This window comes from Cnephaeus nilssonii, assembly GCF_951640355.1.
Source record: "Cnephaeus nilssonii genome assembly, chromosome: 10".
Lineage (NCBI taxonomy): Eukaryota > Metazoa > Chordata > Mammalia > Chiroptera > Vespertilionidae > Cnephaeus > Cnephaeus nilssonii.
This window is the reverse complement of record NC_137081.1, coordinates 29,968,129-29,990,148: the sequence shown is the minus strand read 5'-3', so window position 1 is coordinate 29,990,148 and position 22,020 is coordinate 29,968,129. Positions and strand designations below refer to the sequence as shown.

Here is a 22,020-nt window from a genome sequence, read left to right as displayed (position 1 = left end):
CATCAAGAGTCAGGAAGCTGTCATGTGGTGCCAAGTGTGACACTAAAGTTTTGAGAAACCAGGACTCCATCAGCAAGAGGAGTTCTGGGAGGCACAGAGGATCCACTGAGGTAGTAATGAGTCCCGAGATCTGACATTTTGGGTCACTTCAATTCTTCATCAAGGAGACCAAATATATGGGCAACGGAACCTTGCTGCTGCAAAGTGCTGTGGGTTGGAAGTTGCTAGCTCTTTTAGGTACTCAAAATTGAGTAACGCTAGACACGTAGAGAATGGTAGAGACACTACTGTTTAATGGTAGAGACACTACTGTAGTCACTGAATAAGTAAAAGAATAATTTATCTTCAGTAAACCCAATGGGTATAATGTGCCAAGGACTGGTAGGTCAAAAGTCCTAGAACATCAGATAATCTAAAGGCCTAGACAGCTATATGTAACCTAATGTACATTCTATGAAAGTCTTGGATGGCCATTTCTACCTGAAGTATAGGAGAATGGCACTTTTCACCTCCCCCTTCTTCTTAAGTTCTCATTCATACTCAATCTTGAAAAAACTACCACTTTGTCCTGAAGCCACACCTCACATTATGTATTTTGTTTGTTGCCTCCATAGTCTTTGGCCATAGAGGGAGAAGTCACTTTCATAGATACTCAGGAGGCCTGCACAGACCCTGAGGTGGAGCCAAAGGTTTGGTATCAAAGTAAGGAATTCTCCAGGTCAGCCCCTCATGTAAGATACAAAAACTCCCTCCTAACAGCACCATCCTTAGGAAATATTTGCCAATAATTTCTGCCTGAGAGAGAATTCTGTATGTCTGTGTGTATATTTTATAGAAGAATGGAAGATGATGTAAAACAAAAGCAGAAAAGAAATATGCTTTTAGTTGCCTATCTCATGAAATAGTGTATTTTTTCATATATGTCTCAAGATGGACTCAGTACTAAACCTGGTTCATCTGGATGATGGTGATCAAATTTTGCTGCATCAGATTTTATTAAAGTTATTTAAAAAACCTGGTCTGAGGTAAAGATGAGCCTATGATCTTATTAAGAAATATTTTTATATATTCCATAATTATGTCTGCTTTATAAGTTGGACACCCTGACAATTTCTGCATCTATAGCTAAAATTCAGCTTTGAGATCCATTTTGATGGCTCTTTATTATCCTCATCTCAAATGGTTTACCATTCAAAGATGACCTTGCATTTAACCTAATATTCAATAGAACAAATCTGAAAGCACATACAAAATAAATAAATTAATTAAATAAAATGAAGGGAGGAGCTAGGGGAAGAGGCAACAATGTTAATTAAACAACTGAGAGACCATAAAAAAGATGATATACCATCCTATATAATAAAGAGGTAGTATGCAAATTGACCATCACTCCAACACACAAGATTGTTGCCCCCATGTAGTCAATGATGGCTGCCCCCATATGGACACAAGATGGCCGATAGGGGAGGGCAGTTGTGGGCACTCAGGCCTGCAGGGGAAAGCAATTAGGGGTCACCGAGTTGTCAGGGGAGGGCAGTTAGGGGTGACCAGAATGGCAAGGGAGGACAGTTAGGGGCAACAGGGCAGATGGGGGGGACCAGGCCTGCTGGGGAGGGCAGTTAAGGATGACCAGAATGACAAAGGAGGGCAGTTAGGGGTGATCGAGCCAGAAGGAAGGGCAGTTGGGGGAAACCAGGCCAGCAGGGGAGGGCAGTTAGGGGTGACTGGCCAGCAGGGGAGGGCAGTTAGGGGTGACCAGAACAGCAAGGGAGGGCAGTTAGGGGTGACCAGGCCTACAGGGGGAGGACAGTAGGGGGTGACAAGGCCTGCAGGGGAGGGAAGTTAGAGGTGACCAGGCTGCAGGGGAGGGCAGTTAAGGGTGACTGGGCCTGTAGGGGAGGAAAGTTGGGGGCGACCAGGCCAGTAGAAGAGGGCATTTAGGGGCAACTGGGCTAGCAAGGGAGGGCAGTTGGAGGCGACCAGGCCTGCAGGGGAGGGAAGTTAGAGGTGACCAGGCTGCAGGGGAGGGCAGTTAAGGGTGACCGGGCCTGTAGGGGAGGAAAGTTGGGGGCGACCAGGCCAGTAGAAGAGGGCAGTAAGGGGCAACTGGGCTAGCAAGGGAGGGCAGTTGGAGGTGACCAGGCCTGCAGGGGAGGGAAGTTGGGGGCAACCAGGCCTGCAGGGGAGAGCAGTTAGGGGTGACCAGGCCAGCAGGGGAGGGCAGTTGGGCGGGACCAGGCTTGCAGCGGAGAGCAGTTAGGGTTGACCAGGCCTTCATGGAAGGGCAGTTGGGAGGATCAGGCCTATAGGGAAGGGCAGTTGGGGACGACCTGGCCTGAAGGGGAGGATAGTTAGGGGTGACCAAGCCAGCAGGGAGGGCAGTAATGTGACCGGGAAGATAGCGAAGGGCAGTTAGGGTCAATGGGGCCGGCAGGGGAGCAGTTAGGCATCGATCAGTTTGGCAGGGGAGTGGTTAGGGTTTGATTAGGCAGGAAGGCAGAAGCAATTAGGGGCAATCAGGCAGGCAGGCAGGCCAGGCAGGCAGGAAGGCAGGCAAGCATTTGGGAGCCAGTAGTCCTGGATTGTAAGAGGGATGTCCGACTGCCCCTTCAGGCTTGATCCCACCAGGATCATGCTTAAACGGGCAATCAGACATCCCTTGAGGTGTCCCAGATTGGAGAGGCTGGGCTGAGGGACACAAACCCCCTCCCCCGTGCACAAATTTTGTGCACCGGGCCTCTGGTATATATTTAGTTATGTAATAAGAACTTGTATATTTTATCCTTAGTTTTCATTGTCCTAGGAGATGTATCGGTAAACATATTGCTATGAGAGATGTCTGAAGTTTGTTGCCAATCGTTTCTTCTAAGACTTTTATGGTTTCACATCTTACATTTAAGTCTTTTATCCATTTTGAATTTATTCTTGTGTATAGTGTAAGTTGGTGGGCTAGTTTCATTTTTTTGCATGTAACTGTCCAATTTTCCCAACAACATTTATTGAAGAAACTGTTTCTGCTCCATTGTACGCTCTTGCCTCCTTTGTCAAATATTACTGAGCATAGTGGCTTGGGTTGATTTCTGATATATTCCATTGATCTACATTAAAATAAAAAGCTTTAGTACTACAAAAAAACAAAAAACAAAAAACACAAACCATCAACAAAATAACACTACATGGGAGAACACATTTGCAAATGATACATCCAATAAGGGGTTAATCTCCAAAATATATAGAGAACTCATACAACTTAACAAAAGGAAGCCAAACAATCCAGTTAAAAATGTCAAATGACCTAAATAGATACTTCTCCAAAGTGGACATATAGAAAAATGCTCAAAGTCACTAGTCATCTAAGAGATGCAAATCAAAATGACAATGAGATATCACCTCACACCTGTCAGAAAGGCTATCATGAATAAATCAACAAATGACAAGTATTGGCAAGGTTGTGGAGCAAAGGGAACCCTAGTACACTGCTGGTGGGAATGAAGACTGGTGCAGCCATTATGAAAAACAGTATGGAGTTTCTTAAAAAATTAAAAATGGAATTCCCATTTGACCTAGTGATCCCACTTCTAGGAATATATCCTAAAAAACCTGAAGAACTCATCAGAAAGAATACACATATCCCTATGTTCATAACAGCACAATTCACAATAGCTAAGATTTGGAAACAGCCTAAGTGCCCATCGCAGATGAGTGAATTCAAAAACTGTGCTACATCTACACAATAGAATACTATTCTGCCATAAAAAAGAAGGAAATTTTACCATTTGCAACAGCATGGATAGAACTGGAGAGTGTTATGCTAAACAAAATAAGCCAGTCGGAGAAAGATGAGTATTACATCATCTCACTCATATGTGGAAAATAATGATCAGCATAAACTTATGAACATAAATAGATCCAGAGACAAGGTAGCACTGAACAGACCATCCAACCTCAGAGAAAAGGCAGGGGAGGGGGATTCAGAGATCAACCAAAGGACTTGTATGTATGCATATTCGCATAACCAATGGACACAGACACTTGGGCGGGGGGGGGGGGGGGGGCTTGCCCTCGGGGGAGGCAGTGGAGGGGGAGTCAATTGGGGGGAAAAGGAGACCTATGTAATACTTTCAACAATAAAGATTAAAGAAAAGAACTTATATAAAGTAATAACCACCTTTTTCTCTCTGTCACGTGGAGGTTGAGGTAGATATTCATTCTGAAAGAGTAAAAGATACAAGGGTATGGTTAGCCTGTGTTTATGTTTTGTGCATTGAAACCTCCTCCCAAATATTTCTCCTTGGATGTTTTAATGTCAGCTCAAACCAAGATGTCTAAATGAGAAACCATTTCCTCTTCTCAGCTGTTCTTCTAGAATTCATCAATAGTAGCTGGAAAATCCTCCATAGAATTTTTCCCTTTTCTTTTGTGTTCTTATTAAGTTTTCATTTCCTTCATAATCTTTTTTTGACAGCTTTCACTTCCTTTTCATTGCCACTGGTGCCACTTAAGTACTTCCTCACACCAGGGCTGATCAACTGACACACACATGTCCCACAGCTATGGGGTGTCAGGTACTCTGCACAATGTTGGGCACACAAAGATGTATAAACCCTAGAGGGATCTAGGAGAGCAAGGGGTTGCATGAAATGATAAGTATAAAACTGTGAGAAGGGCCTTAATAGCGTGGTCAGGGGGCCCAGGGAAGGGATGACAAGGCAGGTCCGTCAGAGAATATTCAGAGAGGGGCACTGTAGGTTCACTGTAAGTGTCTAGGGCTGAAAGACAGTGAAGTCATTTCTGGGCCCCATGTTGTCTGAGATACTGTTTTAAATATGTCATTTCACACCTCAGGAGACTTCCCTGGTTCTGCATTGTCTATTCTGAGTTTAAAATCTTTAGCCTGGCATTAAATTCCTCCAAAAAATCCCAATTGATGGATTATGCCTTATCACATGCAATCCATCTTCCTCAACCCATGGAGCCATGTTAGTCATGGTTCTGGGTTTCACACCATTCTTTCTCTGGAGTACCTTCTGACCACTTGTTTGACTGTAGATGGTCTCCTTTCTTTTAGTGGCTAAAGATGTCTGCAAGCACCTGAGTCAGAATGACCTTTCCCTCCTCCAGGCTCCTGCACCTACCCCAACCAAGCCCCTTTGACATCAATGTGCTGCCTTGTACTGACTTAAGAGTGTGGGGACCTCCCTCCAGGACAAGGATAAAGTCAGGGGACCTCAGGGATCTAGCCATGACTCAACATATATTTGGTGAGAAAATAGTGACCTTTTCTTCAAGTACAAGGAAAGTCATATCTCCTGCCCCGTCATTGGAATACCTCTATCAGCCATTTTAGGGGTCTCCCACCGCAGCACACGCTCATCCTCCAGTGACTTGATTTTTCATAGCCTCCTTCCACTTCAAATTCCTTTGGGGTGAACCAATTTCCATCCTCTGTCCTTATACACTTCACCGTGGCTCCTGTAAGACCGGGATAAGTTGATCCTGAAACCTTCTTGTCCTCAGAGCTCAGATTCTGGATCTGCAGCCACCCAATTTGGGGTCAAGATCACTAGCAGAAGAGTCTGGCCTCACCTTTCATACTTGAGAATCCCCAAACCCAGCCTGTAAGTCTCTTATAAGGATATCTCCTACTTTGGAGTGAAATCTCAAGTGGGGGCCCTTCACTATTGCTCACAATGACACTAAGACAACATTTGTGCCCTGTATTACAATAATTTTCTTCCAGTTCAATGGCATTATTGAGCAGATATTTTTCTTACGTGAAATCATGGGATAACTGACTTTAAAATAATTGTGAAATATTATTTAGTTGAAAAGTTTATTTATATACTAGAGGCCCGGTACACGAAATTCGTGCACTGGCGGGGGTGGGGGGGAGAGGTGTGTCCCTCAGCCCAACCTGCACCCTCTCCAATCTGGGACCCTTTGGGAGATGTCTGACGCCTAAACAGGCAGTCAGACATCCCTTTCATAATTTGGGACTGCTGGCTCCCAACTGCTTGCCTGATTGCCTGATTGCCCCTAACCACTCTCCTGCCAGCCTGATTGATGCCTAACAGTTCCCCTGCCGGCCTTATCATCCCCAACTGCCCTCCTCTGACAGCCTGGTCACCCCCAAATGCCCTCCCCTTGGCTTATATTTGAATAATTAGAAGGTTTATAGGTGATTTCACACTTTTTCATATTTTCTAAAAGTTTCCTTTTCTTTTATAAACAATAGACATGTAATCAACTGCCCATCTTTCCCTCCAAAAATTATTTTGAAAGGGCAAAGTCAATTGGAGCCAATTCTGTTAAGTAATGTAGGTGTCAAGATGGAAGGCTTTTTCACTTAGAGGTCTACTAACACTGTACTTATCCATTTTCCCACAAACTTTTGGCCCATTTTTTCCATTCTGCTAGAAATACTCCTTCCAAGATGCCTTTCTCCTCTTAATAATCTCAATCCACTATACCTATGAAAGTTCTACTGGGCCCTTTGAGGGTTGGCCAAGTCTCTGTGGCCCTCTCCCCATCCTTGCAGCCAGATCTGCTTGCTCCTTCCTCAGTGTTCCCACAGTGCCATGGACACAGCTCCAGCACAGTCCACACATGCAACCTGTTGCCACCGTTTCCTGGGAACATCCTGTCCTATTCTCTTCCCTTTATAGGGGAATCAAGCTGGAGTTTTGCAGGTTGGGAAGTAGCTGGCAGCGGCTGAAAGTCGAATGTGCCTAGAGGGGCACAGACGCCTCCCAGCCAACAGGCCTACGGCCCGGGTAATGGCTGGGAGCGGATCACGGGAGCGGATCATGCTGAGAGGGGTGCAGGCATCTCCCAGGCAACAGGCCTCGGCCCTGAACACGGTTGAGAGTGGATCCTGCCAGGAGGCGCGGCTGCCTCCCAGGCCCACAGCCATGGCCATGGCTGAAAGCAGAACATGCTGAGAGGGGCTTGGGCGTCTCCAGCTGACAGGCCTACAGCCCTGGCCATGGCTGGGAGCTGAAGATGCTGAGAGGAGTGCAGGCGCCTCCCAGCCGACAGGCCAACGATCTGGGTCACTGCTGGGAACAGATCGCGCCGGAGGGCGTGGACGCCTCACAGGCCCACAGCCTGGGCTAGGGTTGGAAGCAGATCTAAGCGCGGGCCTAAAATCTTGGAGCGGCCTGGGTCTGGAGGATGTTTACGGGACCCAGGCCGCTCAGCGCCTGCATATGCAAATTAACCGCCATCTTGTTCGCTCTGATTGGCTGTGGGCGTAGCGAAGGTGCGGTCAATTTGCATGTTTCTCTTTTATTAGTGTAGATAGACTAGAGGCCCAGTGCACTAAATTTGTGCAAGGGCGGGGGGGATGTCCCTCAGCCTGGCTGGCACCCTCTCTAATCTGGGACCCCTTGGGGGATGTCCAACGTCATGTTTAGGCCTGATCCCTGTGGGCAGTCGAACATCCCTCTCACAATCCTGGACTGCTGGCTCCTAACTGATTGCCAGCCTGCCTGACTGATTGCCCTTAACCACTTCTGCCTGCCAGCCTGATCACCCCCTAACCACTCCCCTGCAAGACAGATTGATGCTTAACTGCTCCCTTGTCAGCCCGATGGCCCCCAACTGTCCTTCCCTGTCAGCCTGGTTGCACCCAACTGCCCTCCCTGCCGGCCTGATCACCCACAACTGCCCTCCCCTGCCAGCCATCTTGTGGTGGCCATCTTGTTGTGGCCATGTTGTGACAATGTGAGGGCAGCCATATTGTGGTGGCCATCTTGTGATGATGTCATGTGTGACACCACCTAGGCTTTTATTATATAGGATAAAATATAGTCATATACTTAACAATATTATTCATTAGAGAAAAGGAAATAAAAACCTTATTGAGATACCACATCATGTCCTCTAGGATAGCAGTAATGAAAAAGACAAAAACAACTGTTGCTGAGGATGCAGAGAAATGAGAACCCTCAGATTTACTGGTGGGAATACAAGTATTCCCATACTGTGGTGAATAGTTTTGATTTATTTTTCATTAAGTTCAACATAGAATTGCCATATAATCCTGCAATTCTACTCCACAGTATATAGTGAAAAGAATTAAAACTCTAGATTCACCAAAATCTTTATTCAAAACAGCATTATTTATAATAGTGAAAGGGTGAGAAAACCCGAACTGATATATAAATGCATTACTGTGTCTCCACACCATGGACTATTATATTATTTGACAATAAAAAAGAATAAAGTATAATGCATGAATATATATATATATATATATATATATATATATATATATATATATATATATATGTATCTGGAAAACATTATGCTGAGTTTAAAACCAGTCACAGAAAGGCACATGTTATATGAGTCCATTGATATGAAATATTTAGAAAAGGCCAGTTTATAGATCATAAAATAGATGAGTGATTGCCCAGGGCTGGATGGTAGGGTGAGGTGGGAGTGGGTATCGACTACTGAGAGATATGGTGCTTTTTTTAGTGGAGGACAAAACTGTTCTAAAATTAGATTATAATGATGGTTTTATAATCTTGTGATTAAACAAAATAGAAACAAAAAGCTCAACAGTGGATTCTATACTTTAAATGGTGATTTATATATGAGAGTTACATCTCAATAAAGCTGTTTAAAATTAGTTTTGATGAAACACTTATATTATTTTTCACATACCCACATTAAGACTAATCTGATATGAAGTTCATCATAATAGACAATTATTGGAAAGCTTTATAATGTTCAAATCACAAAATATTTTACAGTCATTATGTACATTATCTCAAAGTCACACCAGAAGGCAGGTTTTTAATTATTATCCATTGATTATATGAGAAGTTTCAGGCTCAGAAAAGCCCCATTCTTTACTCAGTCACTCTTGGCAGAGCTGAGGCTGGGGCTCAGGTTTTCTGATTCCAAATTTTGTGAACTTCTCACTATAACAAACACCCTGTCTTGTTTGATTTCCAGAAGGGGTAAAGGAAATGAAGGTGGAGGCTGATTAAAAGTAAAGTATGCAATATTTTCCACCCACAGACTGATGTTTCTGAACTTCTCTTTGGTTCCTTGGGCATCCATGTGAGAGTGAGCACTTAATATGCACCATTTCTTAAAGGGTAAAAATTTCATCTTAGGGATCCCTATCTCTTCTCAAGACAAAACTGGGGCTCCAATTCCTTAAACAATGGGTAACTTACCTGGGTAATTCCATTACTTTTTGTGATTCTTTCATGGAGGGGTTATAGGTGAAAGTAGACCTTGAAACTTACCTCGTTGCAATTTTCTCTTAATTAACATGCCCATCATCTCCCCACAGGTCACAGGAAGTATTTCAGCATTAAAATTCACAGTGTCATCTGTGTGCATTGTTGTTCCTGAAATAGAAGGTTCTTCATTATGTCTCATTTTACAACTGCACAAGTACAACTTCCTCCCATGTTGAGTTTGTTTCTATAAAGACATAGGAGTACTTAGGAAACTTTATCCCCAAAATCTCCAGTTTCAAAGTCTGTCAGTGGCATTTTTGATGCATAACAACAGAATGCCTACCTTCATCTCACCTCTCAAATCTCACACAATCAGAATGCCTGAGCAGAGACATCAGGCTTCTATAAAACTATAGTACCTCTCAATGCAGTCATCCCCTCCCCTGATTCTTCCATGACAATGAAACATACAGCTGCTGTCATGTTCTGAAGGAAGATCTCCATCTATGCTCTTTCAGTGCAGTTAGGTAGCTGGAGACAAAATCAGAGACTATACTTGTATCTCCCCATTTGAGCTCTGACTCAGGGAAAGAATAATGATGAGTTGACCCTAAGATAGTGCCTACCTACTGTTTGTATTCTCTACTTTGCCTCATTTGTCGCCCACATCAACTTTCTCAAAGCTAAAAGAGGAGCAGAGGAAGCTCAAGAACAATCTTCAAATTGCATGACTGGTCGGACCTTTACAGTCTGACAATGGTTGTGCCCTTTATAAAAAGCTACACCCAATGCTCTGGTCATCTAACTCTATGACCTCGTCTCCTCCTGTCCACACACTTCTCTATTATGGGTCTTTTGTCACTGAAGGAAGCTATCCGCAATCGAGGCCGAAAGGGATAGCTCCTTCCTGCATTGTGATCAGGACACAAGTGGTGGAGAATTAATGGCATTATATAGACCAATTGTAAGAATCTGGATTCTGTTCTGACCATTGCTGGTGAGGATGCATTGTTCTTCCCCACTCTTCAGAAGCCTAGAGATTTTGGATATAATTTTGGTTGTATTTTTTGGAAATGTCTTTGCCCTGCTTGTTATCTGACCCTTCTGGATAAAAAATGTGAGTGACAATAGAAGATTATTAGAATGAAAGATGAAGAGATGAAGTTATAGCCAATGGAATGGTACATAATATATTTTTTCTCCCCCCTTCCCCAATATTTTTGGTAGTGAAGGAAGAGCAAAAGACCCAGGCACCTGAGGAGGAAACACCTAGGAGGTATGGGAGGTGGAAGAGCATTAACCATATTTGTCTTTCAAGACTGTCCTAAAGGAAATCACTCTTGTCTAGCTCTTTACCACATGTGTAGATGCTGAGTCTGCCATGCACCATCAGATGTGATGAATCAGGGGCTGCTGCCAGCATCAGCATCTCCCAGGCAGAACATTTCTGGACATGGTCTCCTCACTGATTCTCAGTCATTGGGTGAAGGGTTGCAGGAGCCACCATGGAGACATAGAACAGTTTGGATGGACTGTCTTGCCCCCATCTCCTTCAAAAACCCATCAACAATGAACAGAGCTGAAAACTTTAAGGATACAGGTGATCAGGGACCCAACCCTACTCATGGCTGATATATTCCCCTTAGGAACCTGAACAATTTATAAATGTCTCTTTTTCAGGATCACCATGTGTGCCTTCAGGATCACATTTTTTGTGTGAAAGTCACGCACTCACTTGCCTCCCTCATGCAACCATGGTGACTTGCACCATAGAGGTGGTCGTAGGAGACCTAAAAATGTGGTTTAGAAAATTTGTTAAATTCTGAAGGAAACAATTTGAATGAATATGCTACTAGACTCCAGGGGTCAGGTTCATCTTGGCTGGTGGAGTGGTGTCCTCACAGGGAAATAGCCAGATGTGCTTTGAGAGGTGAATTTGTTGGGACGCAATTCTCCATGGAATTCCACATGCCCCAGAGTATCTTTTCAAGGATGTGTGAATAGGAAAGAGTTTTGGAAGCTCAAGTTAATGTAGCTTTCCAATGCAGAGGGCAAATTTGTTTTCGGACCAGTATAAAATAGAAAGCATCTCCCTCTTAATTATCCCAGGATAGTAAAGTGTCCTCCACAGAGGAGAGCTGTTTAAGTTCTAGGGTGATGGTCATATTCTGTCTCTTGATAATGATTAGGATTTTATAGGTGAACATTTTAATAAGAATCCATAGAATGATATATTTAGTATTTATACATCTCATTGTAAATATTACCTCAGAAGTAAAAGAATTACAAACAAATATTGAATCTAGTTAATGATATGTATGCTAAAGTGTTTGGGGGGAAGGGTATTATTGTCTGCAACTTTAAAATGTTTTAAAGTTGTGGACAGTTAGTGGATGAATAAGGAAATGGGTAGATGGACAGAAATGAGATCAAGCAAGCACATTACATGATAATTGTGAGTCTATGTTTGCTGTAAAATTATTCAAGTTTTCAGTAGCCTTAAATTTTACATAACTCAAAAGTTGGAAAAGGATATTTTGGCAAGAAAAATAGCTTATTAACCAAAAAATGACAGTTAAAATAGAAGAATAATATTAATCAGCAACACAATAGAGTCTAGAAGACAATTCAGTAATCATCTATACCAGTGGTGGGCAAACTGCAGCTAACGAGCCACATTCAGCTCTTTGGCCTCTTGAGTGTGGCTCTTCCACAAAATACCACGTGTGGGCGCGCATGTACAATGTGATTGAAACTTTGTGGCCCATGCGCAGAAATCGGTTTTTGGCTCTCAAAAGAAATTTCAATCATAATGTTGATATTTGACTCTGTTGACTAATGAGTTTGCTGACCACTTATCTATACTAATAAAAGGGTAAAATGCTACTTAGACTGGTAGACCTTCTAGACATCATTCCGGACATAGCCATGGTAGTGGGGCCAAGGCAGAGGTGGTGAGGGGTGATCACCCGGTGGGGGGAAGATGGGAGCATTTGGGGGAGATCAGGATACCAAGTGGGGCAATTGGGGGTGATCAGGCCAGCAGGTGGGGCAGTTGAGGGTGAGCAGGTTGGCTGTAGGGGGAGTTGGGGGTGAGCAGGCTTGCCAGGGGGCAGTTGGGGGCAAGCAGGCTGGTGGGGGCAGTTGGGGGCAATCAGGCAGGCAGGGGGAGAAGTTGGGGACAATCAGGCTAGCAGGGGAGGGCAGTTGGGGGTGATTGGGCCTGCAGTGGGGGCAGTTGGGGGAGAGCAGGCCAACACAGGGGCAGTTGGGGGCAAGCAGGTTGGCAGGGGGGTCAATTGGGGGTGAGCAGGCTCATGGGGGGGCAGTTAGGGGTGATCAGGCTGGAAGTGGGGACAGTTGGGGGGCAATGAGGCTGGCAGGCAGAGTGGTTAGGGGCAATCAGGCAGGCAGGCAGGTGAGCGGTTAGGAGTCAGCGGTCCCAGATTGCTAAGGGATGTCCAATTGCTGGTTTAGGCCTGATTCTTGTGGGATCCCCGTGTGATTGGGCTTAAACTGGCAGTCAGACATCACCTGAGGGGTCCCAGATAGGAGAGGGTGCAGGCTGCTAATTGGCATCCTGAAGGGTCCCCCTCCTCTCGTGCACAAATTTCATGCGCTGGGCCTCTAGTATTAGAATATTGAAGAGAACTAAACATTGACCTAGAATTTTTAATCTTGGCAAAAAAATTATTTCTGTACAGTGTGGCTCAGTTGGTTGGAGTGCTGTCCCTTGCACAGAAAGGCTGTGTATTTGATTCCTGGTCAGGGCACATAACTATGTTGCTGGTTTGGTCCCTGGTCATCTGGAGCCCATACAAGAGGCAAATGATCGATATTTCGATGTTTTTCTTCCACATGAATTTCTATCTATCATCTATCTATCTATCTATCTATCTATCTATCTATCTATCTATCATCTATCTATCTATCTATCTATCTATCATCTATCTATCTACATCTATCTATCATCTATCTATCTACATCTATCTATCTATCATCTATCTATCTACATCTATCTATCTATCATCTATCTATCTCCCTTCCTCTATAGAAAAATCAATAAAAAAATTCTTTCAAAATAAAGGCAAATTTGCACATATGACACTTAGACACCCTCACTAAAAGAATCAAGGATTTATTCAGCTAGACCAAAGTTGAAACCAAAGAAAAAAACAATGGTGAGTGCATAAAATGATAAAAAATTTAAGTAAATGATTATGTTTCAAAATTTATAATGAGAAGAAAATTAGTAACAAAATATTAATATACAATAGCTAAATGATAGAGATGGGATGTTGAATTTGAGGGAATCCATGATAAGATTTTTGTCATCTGTTGAGATTGAGGCATGGTTAAAGAAATTATAGAAAATTTACCTCCAGTTTCCAAACCAGTGGAGAAAAAAGGTAGAATATAGAATTCTATCTCAATCATTCAGAAGTAGAAAAGAGACACAGAAACACACAAAAATAATGGCTAGCAATAATATAGATATATAAGTCCACATATATCAGGGATCACAATGAAAGTACCAAATAAAACATAACTATTAAAACTTAAGGATTATCTGAGAAAATTTAAAAAACTGTGGCTTTACAAGAGACACAAAACAAAGCTTCATAGGGGGGGCTTTGAAAAGGGGTAAAAACTATAGAAGTTAATGTAGCAATATTAGCATCCTGAAAAAATATTTGAAGGCAAAAGCATTAATAAGAATAAAGGGGAAATATAAAATAAGAAGGTATCTAAGTTAGAACAATCATAAATGGTGTCAAAATTTTAATGTAAAACAACGGAACATGAAGGAGTTGGCAAATACCATCAGTTGGAAAACTCAATACATCTCTATACAACATGATGGAACAAATGCAATCTAATTTACCATTGATCCAGTAAATTTAAACAGTGTGCTTGATAAAGAGCACATATAAAGGGGAAGCCAGAACCCAGCAAGGAGTTCAAATGTACATATTTTAAAGTGACCTAGAACATTTACAAATATTGGTCACAGGTTCCAAAGGGACTTTTGACACATTTTAAAGAGTTACTGAAGTAAATTCTTCAGGTCATGTTCCATTCTGTTAATTTACTAACAGAATATCTGCATTCTCAGATGTCAGAGTCCAGACAAAACACCGTAGTTCATAACTTCCCTAATAGTTGGCAGGACCACAAGCTTAAGATTTGTTGAGTAAGATGAGAGCAAACTATTGTTGTGGGACGAGGGAAACTCTAGGAAAGCTTCCCACAAAAGGGATAGCATTCTGCAGGAAGATATATTTTGCTTTTCTCCATTTATCTTTTGGCTGGCCAAGAACATAGCCACATGGTGGAGCTTAGCAGGCACCTTGGAAAGTGATGTGATCTCAAGAGTGGCTAAATGGCCCTAGCCAGTTTGGCTCAGTGGATAGAGCATTGGCCTGGGAACTGAAGGGTCCCAGGTTCAATTTCAGTCAAGGGCATGTGCCTGGGTTTTGGGCTCCATCCCCCATAGGGTGTGTGCAGGAGGCAGCTGATCAGTGATACTCTCCCATCATTGATGTTTCCATCTCTCTCACCCTCTCCCTTCCTCTCTGAAACCAATTTTTAAAAAGTGACTAAAATTAAAGATAGAAGAAACTTCCAAGTGCTCAGGCCTAAGAGAGCTAAAAGCATTTTGAAAAAGAGAAAACAATTGTAGGCCTTACTACCTGACTTTAGGACTCATTCTAAAGTTACAGTAATCAAGATCCTGACATAATAGTAGACATATAGGTAAATGGAACAGAAAAAGAATTTTAGAAATACACTCAAAGTCATAGGGCTAATTCATTTTCAAATGGATGTGAAAGCAAACTAATTCAATGTAGAAAGGACAGTCTTCTCAAAAAATGTTGCAGGGACAATAGAATATCCCTATGCCAGAAAAAAAAAAGTTCTTAGCTAACATCATGTGCAAAAATTAACTTAAACTGGATCATAGAGCTGAATGTAAACACTAAACCATAAAACTTCTTGAAGAAAACAGGATCCCAAATTAGGTAAATATCTCTTAAATAGAACCCCATATCACAGATTATAAAAGGAAAAAATTGTTAAATTAGACTTCATCAAACATTAAAAATTTTGTTCTTCCAAAGATAGTGCCAAGAAAATGAAAAGGTCAGCTTTTTCAAACTATAAGACATAACCAACAAAGGATTTGAATCCAGGATATATAAATAACTCTTTCACTTAAAAAAAAAAAAAGATGGCTCACTTAAATAAGGGTAAACAATTTCAATAGATACTTCACCAAATGGGATATGTGGGTAATGGCAAATAAAAAGATGCTCAGTACCATTAATTATTAGGGAAATGCAGATTAGAATTACAAGAAAAATCATTATATGCCTGTTAAGAATAGCTACAATTAAGAAAACAAAACTAACAATACCTAGTACTGGTGAGTATGCAGAGAAACTGGAACTTTCAAACATTTCTAGTGGATATATGAAAGGGTATAACCACTTTGAAAAATACTTTGACAGATTCACAAAGCATCGAACATGCACTTATGTTCAATTAATATGACTTAGTAATACTTCTTTTAGGTATTTATCCAAGAAAACTTAACAATTAAAAATATGTCCACCCAAATATTTGTATGAACATGCTCCTCATCTTTTTTTTTTCAAACTGGAAATAGATCAATGCCTATGAACAGATGAATAGATAAATCAACCTCTCATTCATACAAGGGATACTTCTCAGCAATAGAAATGGAGTAACTGCTGATACACACAGTAATATCAATATGTCTCAACAGCAATATGCTTAGTGAAAAAAGAACAGACATAAATAAATTATATATTGTATAAATTCATGTATATGAAATTCCAGGGAGAAAAATACAGTGATAAAAACAGACCCACTATTTCAAGATCAGGGGGTGCAAAGAGGGACACAAGTGGATATTTGTGGATGATGGAAATGTTCTATGTCATGATCATGTTGGTTTACATGACTATCCACATATGTTAAAACATTCAATTAAACCTTTAAAGTGATGAAATCTATTGCATATAAATTATATCTCAGCAAATCTGACAGGAAAATTAAAAACATGCACAATCTATAGAAAGAAAACTATAAAATTTTGTTGAAGAACAAAAAAAGGTGATGAATAAATGCATAGGTCATTCTCCTTTAAAAATGTTTTAATTGTACCCAAAAATAATCTTTAAATTCATTGTATTTTCAAATTCCCAAAGGAATTAGGATGTTTTAGGAGAAAATCTTGATTAGATTCTAAACACAGATGTTCAACATCACTGAACTTCTGAAATCTTTGTCTTTTCTATTTCTCCTCAATGTATCTTTTTTTTTTTTTGGCAACAGAAACTATAGTGGGTAGGAAAAGCAAATTTTACTTTAAACCTTTGTAATTAAGCCAATTTTGTACTGAATTATAAACAGACTAGTTTTTCAGAGTAGAATTCTATTCACAGGTCCATGTGTACAGGGAAAGTCACATGAAAGGGCATTTCAATTCATGAAAAAAAAAGTGTTGAGGTAATTTCTTATAATTACTATCTCACATCATACACAAGGAGGTGAATGCTGTGTGAATTACAGATTCTTAAGATCACCCACATTCCCTATTCCCTTCCTCCATCTTAAAACAAATCTTTTATTGATTTCAGAGAGGAAGGGAGAGGGTGAGAGAGATAGAAACACCAATGATGAGACAGAGTCATTGATTGGATGCCTCTTGCACGCCCCTCACTGGGGATCAAGCCCACAACCTGGGCATGTGCCTTTGACTGGAATTGAACTGGGCCCTTAATCTGCAGGCTGACGCTCTATCCACTGGGCTAAACCAGCTGGGACCCTTCTTCCATCTTCAGAGCCACAATATTGTGTCTCTCTGACTCTTCTTCTTCCTCTCTCCACACCAAAGAAAGATTCTCCATTTTTTTAAAGACTAGGAAAATATATTTGAGCCACCCTGGTAATCCAGGATAATCTCCCCCATTTTAAGTCCCAGTTTAATTAAATCTACAAAGTCCACTTGCCATGTAAGAGAACAGATTACAGGTTTCAGGAATTAAGACATGGACATCTTTGAGGAGCCATTGTTCTACCTACCACAACATTGTAAATAACAATAAAAATAATGAAATACTGGCATTATAAAATTATTTCTCACTTCAAAAGCAAATAAAATCTTATTCTTACTTTTTCTCTTCTTGGTTTTTCCTGAAATAGAGTTGTTTCCAAAATCCACAGTACCTACAACAAAGAGGTGGTGGTGAGAAAATAGAAATGATTAAATAAAATTTACAAATTTGCCCTTGCCGTGGTTAAGGCATCAACCCCCGACCACAGGATCGCTGGTTCAATTCCTGGTCAAGAGCATGTACCTCGGTTGCAGGTTCCATCCTGGACCCCAGTTGGGGCAAGTGAGAAGGCAACTAGTTGAAGGCAATGTTTCTTTTTTTTTCTGTCTCTCTCCCCACCCCCATTACCTTTCACTCTCTCTAAAGATCAATGGAAGAAATATCCTCCAGTGAGGATATAAAAAAAAGTTACAAATTTTAGGATGGTTCATACTGCAGAAAGCTTGAGTTTATAAAGGTGTTTGATTGATTGTTTATTTCTTCTAAAGTAACCACAAACCTACTACATTGAGAAGTAGGTCTTCAGAATTGGCCATGGGTCTTCCTTTATTTCTCAATAACATTTTGAAAAATACCCTTAAACACCTTTGTACTCAGAGGTAGGACCAGGTCTCATATCCTTAAGATTTTTATGAGGAGGTTTGTGCAAAAGTTTGTATGACATCACTGTATAAACTGTGACATGCTAGAGAACAGACACACATAAAAAGTATGTGCTGGGTTACCTGGCTGGTGTGGCTTAATGTTTGAGTGTTGACATAGGTAATAGTTCAATTGTAGGTCAGGTTGCATGCCTGGGTTGCAGGCTGATCCCCAGTAAGGGGCGTGCAGGAGGCAGCCAATCCATGATTCTCTCATTATTGATGCTTCTATATCTCTCTCCCTTCCTTTCTGAAATCAGTAAAAAAAAATATTTTTAAAAAATGTGCTGGGTTCAGAATAGTTGATTTGATGTTTTTGCTAACAGTTTAGTGGTAGAATCCGTTGTCTTTTGAGGCCTCGCTAAGATTGTGACAAAATGACAGTATTATTGAGAAGCAAAGAATACTTGGCTTTCATGGGTTCCACAGAATATGGGTGTGTTAGGGATGGATATCACTATACAAAATCAAGACTTTATTAATTTTTATTATTACAGTGATTATTATTAATGATGAATTCAGTGATGTAGGAAGCTAGATACTTGCATTTTAGGAGTGTATTTCTACTACATCTTCCGTGACAATCAACAGGGGCATGTTAATCATGACTTTATAATGATATCTTGCTTTCCTGCTAGTCCCAAAAGAATCAGGCCAAGCAAAAAGAATGGGATTCTGCCATGAACTGGACTCATTTTTTGTCAGTGTGCTCAGAGTCAAGTGCAACAGAAAACGGAGCTCTCATTTCAGACTTCTGACATTCCGCTGTCCCAGTCCTGTGACTCTCACCTTCATAACTGACCCACTCCCAGCTGGTGAGCTGCCTGATATTCTTGATTCTTGATCACCCATCACTGACATACCAATCATCTGTGGTAACTGATAAATCACCTCCACCCCAAGACCTTGGTTAGCTTTACCCATTATGTCAGATGCTTGGCTACTTTCAGTTCCTGCCTCTTGGCCTCTTGGCACACCTTATGATGAACAAATGATGCAGACACACTTGTCATTTCCAGGTATTTCTAAATGTCATGTACAGACAGTTATTCTTTGATTCTGATTATTTTACAAAAATGTTTTCTACAGCCCAGTCAGCTTGGCTCAGTGGTTAAGAGTAGACCTATATACCAGGAGGTCGATTCCTGGCTGGGGCGCATGCCTGGGTTGTGGGCTTGATCTCCAGTGTGGGGCAGGCAGCAGGCAGCCGATCAATGACTCTCTCTAATCACTGATGCTTCTATCTCTCTATTCTTCTTCATTTCTCTTTAGAATCAATAAAAATATTTAAAAAAATATTTCCTACAAAGATGCTTCAACTTCAAAAATATTCATTTAAAAAAAGATTCATTTCAACAGTTCAGTACTTACCTGGACTATTGAACCAACAGAAGAATTAAATTTAAAATTACTAGAAAGTAAAGCAGATGACATCTATTGTGTACAACTAACCCAATATTCTGGGCCAGGTCTGTATAGTCTACACCCTCATATTTCCTTTTTTCCTTATTTAGTTCCTTCTTACCTCACAAATAATATAAGAGGCCAAGCACTCACAATAACAGTTAATGTTTCCTTTTATCCTTAATTTCTGACTGGAAAGATAACATTGGGCATCATCTTTAAACCTACTTCATAGGTCAAAACATAAAACTGGTTACACATATAGTCAAGGATGCTGAATGCCTGGTGATATCAGACCAAATAAAGATTTGAAAGAATACTTTTTCCCCTTGAGTAGGAATTGCAATGACCACCCCAATGACAGACAACCAGAAAAATGTTTAAATTTCCTTGTATGCATTACTTTAGACAACAGAATTGCTCTTGACCAAATCTGACAGGAAAAGTAAAAACATGCACAAGCTCGCAGCCCCATCCACCAGTGTGCACCCTGCCCACCCGCTCACCACCCCGCAGTGCTCATAGCCCTGCCCACCCGTGTGCACCTCCTGATGTGTCTGGTCGTTGGTTGGTCCATGATATGGTGGATTGAAAACAGGCCTTTTATGATATAGACTAGAGGCCTGATGCATGAATTCGTGCATGGGTAGGGTACGGCAGGCCCTGCCCTCAACCCCGCCCATAATTGGGGTGGGGGTGGCTGATCATGGGTGGTGCCAACCAGGGGGAGGGGCTGTGGGTGGTTGGCTGGCTGGCCCTGCCCCCTAGTCAAACTCCCAGTTTAACTCCTGTTCGAGGGGACACTTTGCATATTAGCCTTTTATTACATAGGGTGCTGTCATTTTGAAATGGAGTTGGAGCTGCCATTCCAGAAAAACTGCACTGCATATCTTATGCCTCAAACATTTGCACTGATAACAGTGGTATAGTATATCAACCTATGAACTAGGAGATCAATGGTTCAATTCTCAGTCAGGGTACATGCTGGGGTTGCAGGCTCAATCCTGTTCCTCTGTTTGGTTATTGGGTCAATGGTATCTTGTCAGAGCTCCTCCTCCAGGATCAGTCTCTGGTCAGACTCTCATACTAACAGCCCTTCCTGCCTTCTCCATGCTCCTCAACAGGTCTTCCCTGATTCCCAAACTCCACTCAGAACTCAAGCCCACTTCCCATTCTCCTTTCCTCTTAGCAGAGGAAAATCAGTTTCTATCTGTTTGCAATCACCTTGTTCAAGGCTCTGTTGAATATCACGCTTCTCCTCATTTTCTTCTCCATCACTTCTTAGGAACAGTTCTATGTTTGGTATCACTGAAGAGAGGGCATAAGAAGAAGACAATTAGAGATCTCTTTGGAGTGGTGTCATCATCTCAAATTTCACGTTTAAGAATTTCCACCCCTTGTTCCACTCAGTGCTCAGTGGGTCCCCATCCTGTAGGTAAAGTTTACAGTTCATCCCTGGGACAGAAAAGAGAATACTCAACAGAGGGGTTGCTTACGCTTCTAACACATAAAGGAGCCACTCAGATCTCAGGATAAAGGAGTCGTGGCAACATTGTTAGCTTGTTACTCAAGCAAAAAATTTCAGCTGTCCAGGATAGCATATATAAAAATAAATAATGTACTATTTATTTTGAAATGTGTTTGCTGAACTGTTGCAACTGAAAGGAAAAACAGGGACTTCCTTGGGAAGAAAACAAAGATCCTAGATAGGTTTACTTGTATAAAGCAGAAAAAACACAATAGTTTAAAAATGTGGCTGGACAAGAGAAGGTTTTGGCTTAACTGAGTCAGGGAGGATGAGTGCTTCCCAAAGAGACAAATCAGAGGACACAGGTGATCCACGGGCACCCAGATTCCAGGACAAAGGAAGGATACTCCCTGGAGCTGCAAGCAGGGACTGAATATTGTGGCATTGGGCCAAGGACTTGGGAGGTTGCCAAAGAGGGGAGAACAGGGCAACAGCCCAGGGATCCTGCATGTAGGTAACCCAGCAAACATATGAAGGAAGTTAATACACCAAAAATCCTTAGGGTAGGTCTCTGCAGAAGGTCGGGGGAACAGACCTAGGGAAGCAGTGAGCCTGTATGCCTCAGGGCTGATGGCAGGGGTATCTCCTAGGCCAGTGGTTGGCAAACTCATTAGTCAACAGAGCGAAATATCAACAGTACAATGATTGAAATTTCTTTTGAAAGCCAAATTTTTTAAATTTAAACTTCTTCTAACACCACTTCTTCAAAATAGACTCGCCCAGGCCGTGGTATTTTGTGGAAGAGCCACACTCAAGGGGCCAAAGAGCTGCATGTGGCTCGCAAGCTGCAATTTGCTGACCACAGTTCTAGGCAATAAACTTTACTTACAAATGCTATAAATCTGTACTATCTTTTTACTGTGTAGTAAATAACATCAAATTTCTTAGCTTTAGAAGCCAGACCTTCCAAAATATTTTTTTTCATACTTATCCTTTAAAAAAAAAAATTGTTGAGAGTAGTATAGATGTTCCTCCATTGCCTCCTCCACCTGATTCCTGTCCCACCCAAGCCCTTCATCACCCTATTGTTTGTGTTCATAGGAAATGCATATATGCATGTGTTCTTTAATCTCTTTCCACCCCCTCCCTCTCCTTCCCCT

At 41.6% G+C, this 22,020-nt stretch overlaps 1 protein-coding gene across 2 annotated transcripts in view; it reads right to left on the bottom strand.

Moving 5' to 3' along the window:
• LOC307106293 (nuclear body protein SP140-like protein) overlaps positions 1-22,020 on the bottom strand; it is a 134,547-nt gene that overhangs the window by 7,478 nt on the left and 105,049 nt on the right. For both annotated transcript variants that reach the window (XM_079782663.1, XM_079782662.1), the window contains exons 4-8: positions 20,617-20,700; positions 17,406-17,459; positions 9,267-9,371; positions 5,330-5,472; positions 4,169-4,210 (exon numbers count right to left, since the gene is read on the bottom strand). In XM_079782663.1, coding sequence (XP_079638789.1) covers positions 4,169-4,210; positions 5,330-5,472; positions 9,267-9,371; positions 17,406-17,459; positions 20,617-20,700 — 428 coding nt within the window. The remainder of the gene's footprint in view (positions 1-4,168; positions 4,211-5,329; positions 5,473-9,266; positions 9,372-17,405; positions 17,460-20,616; positions 20,701-22,020) is intronic.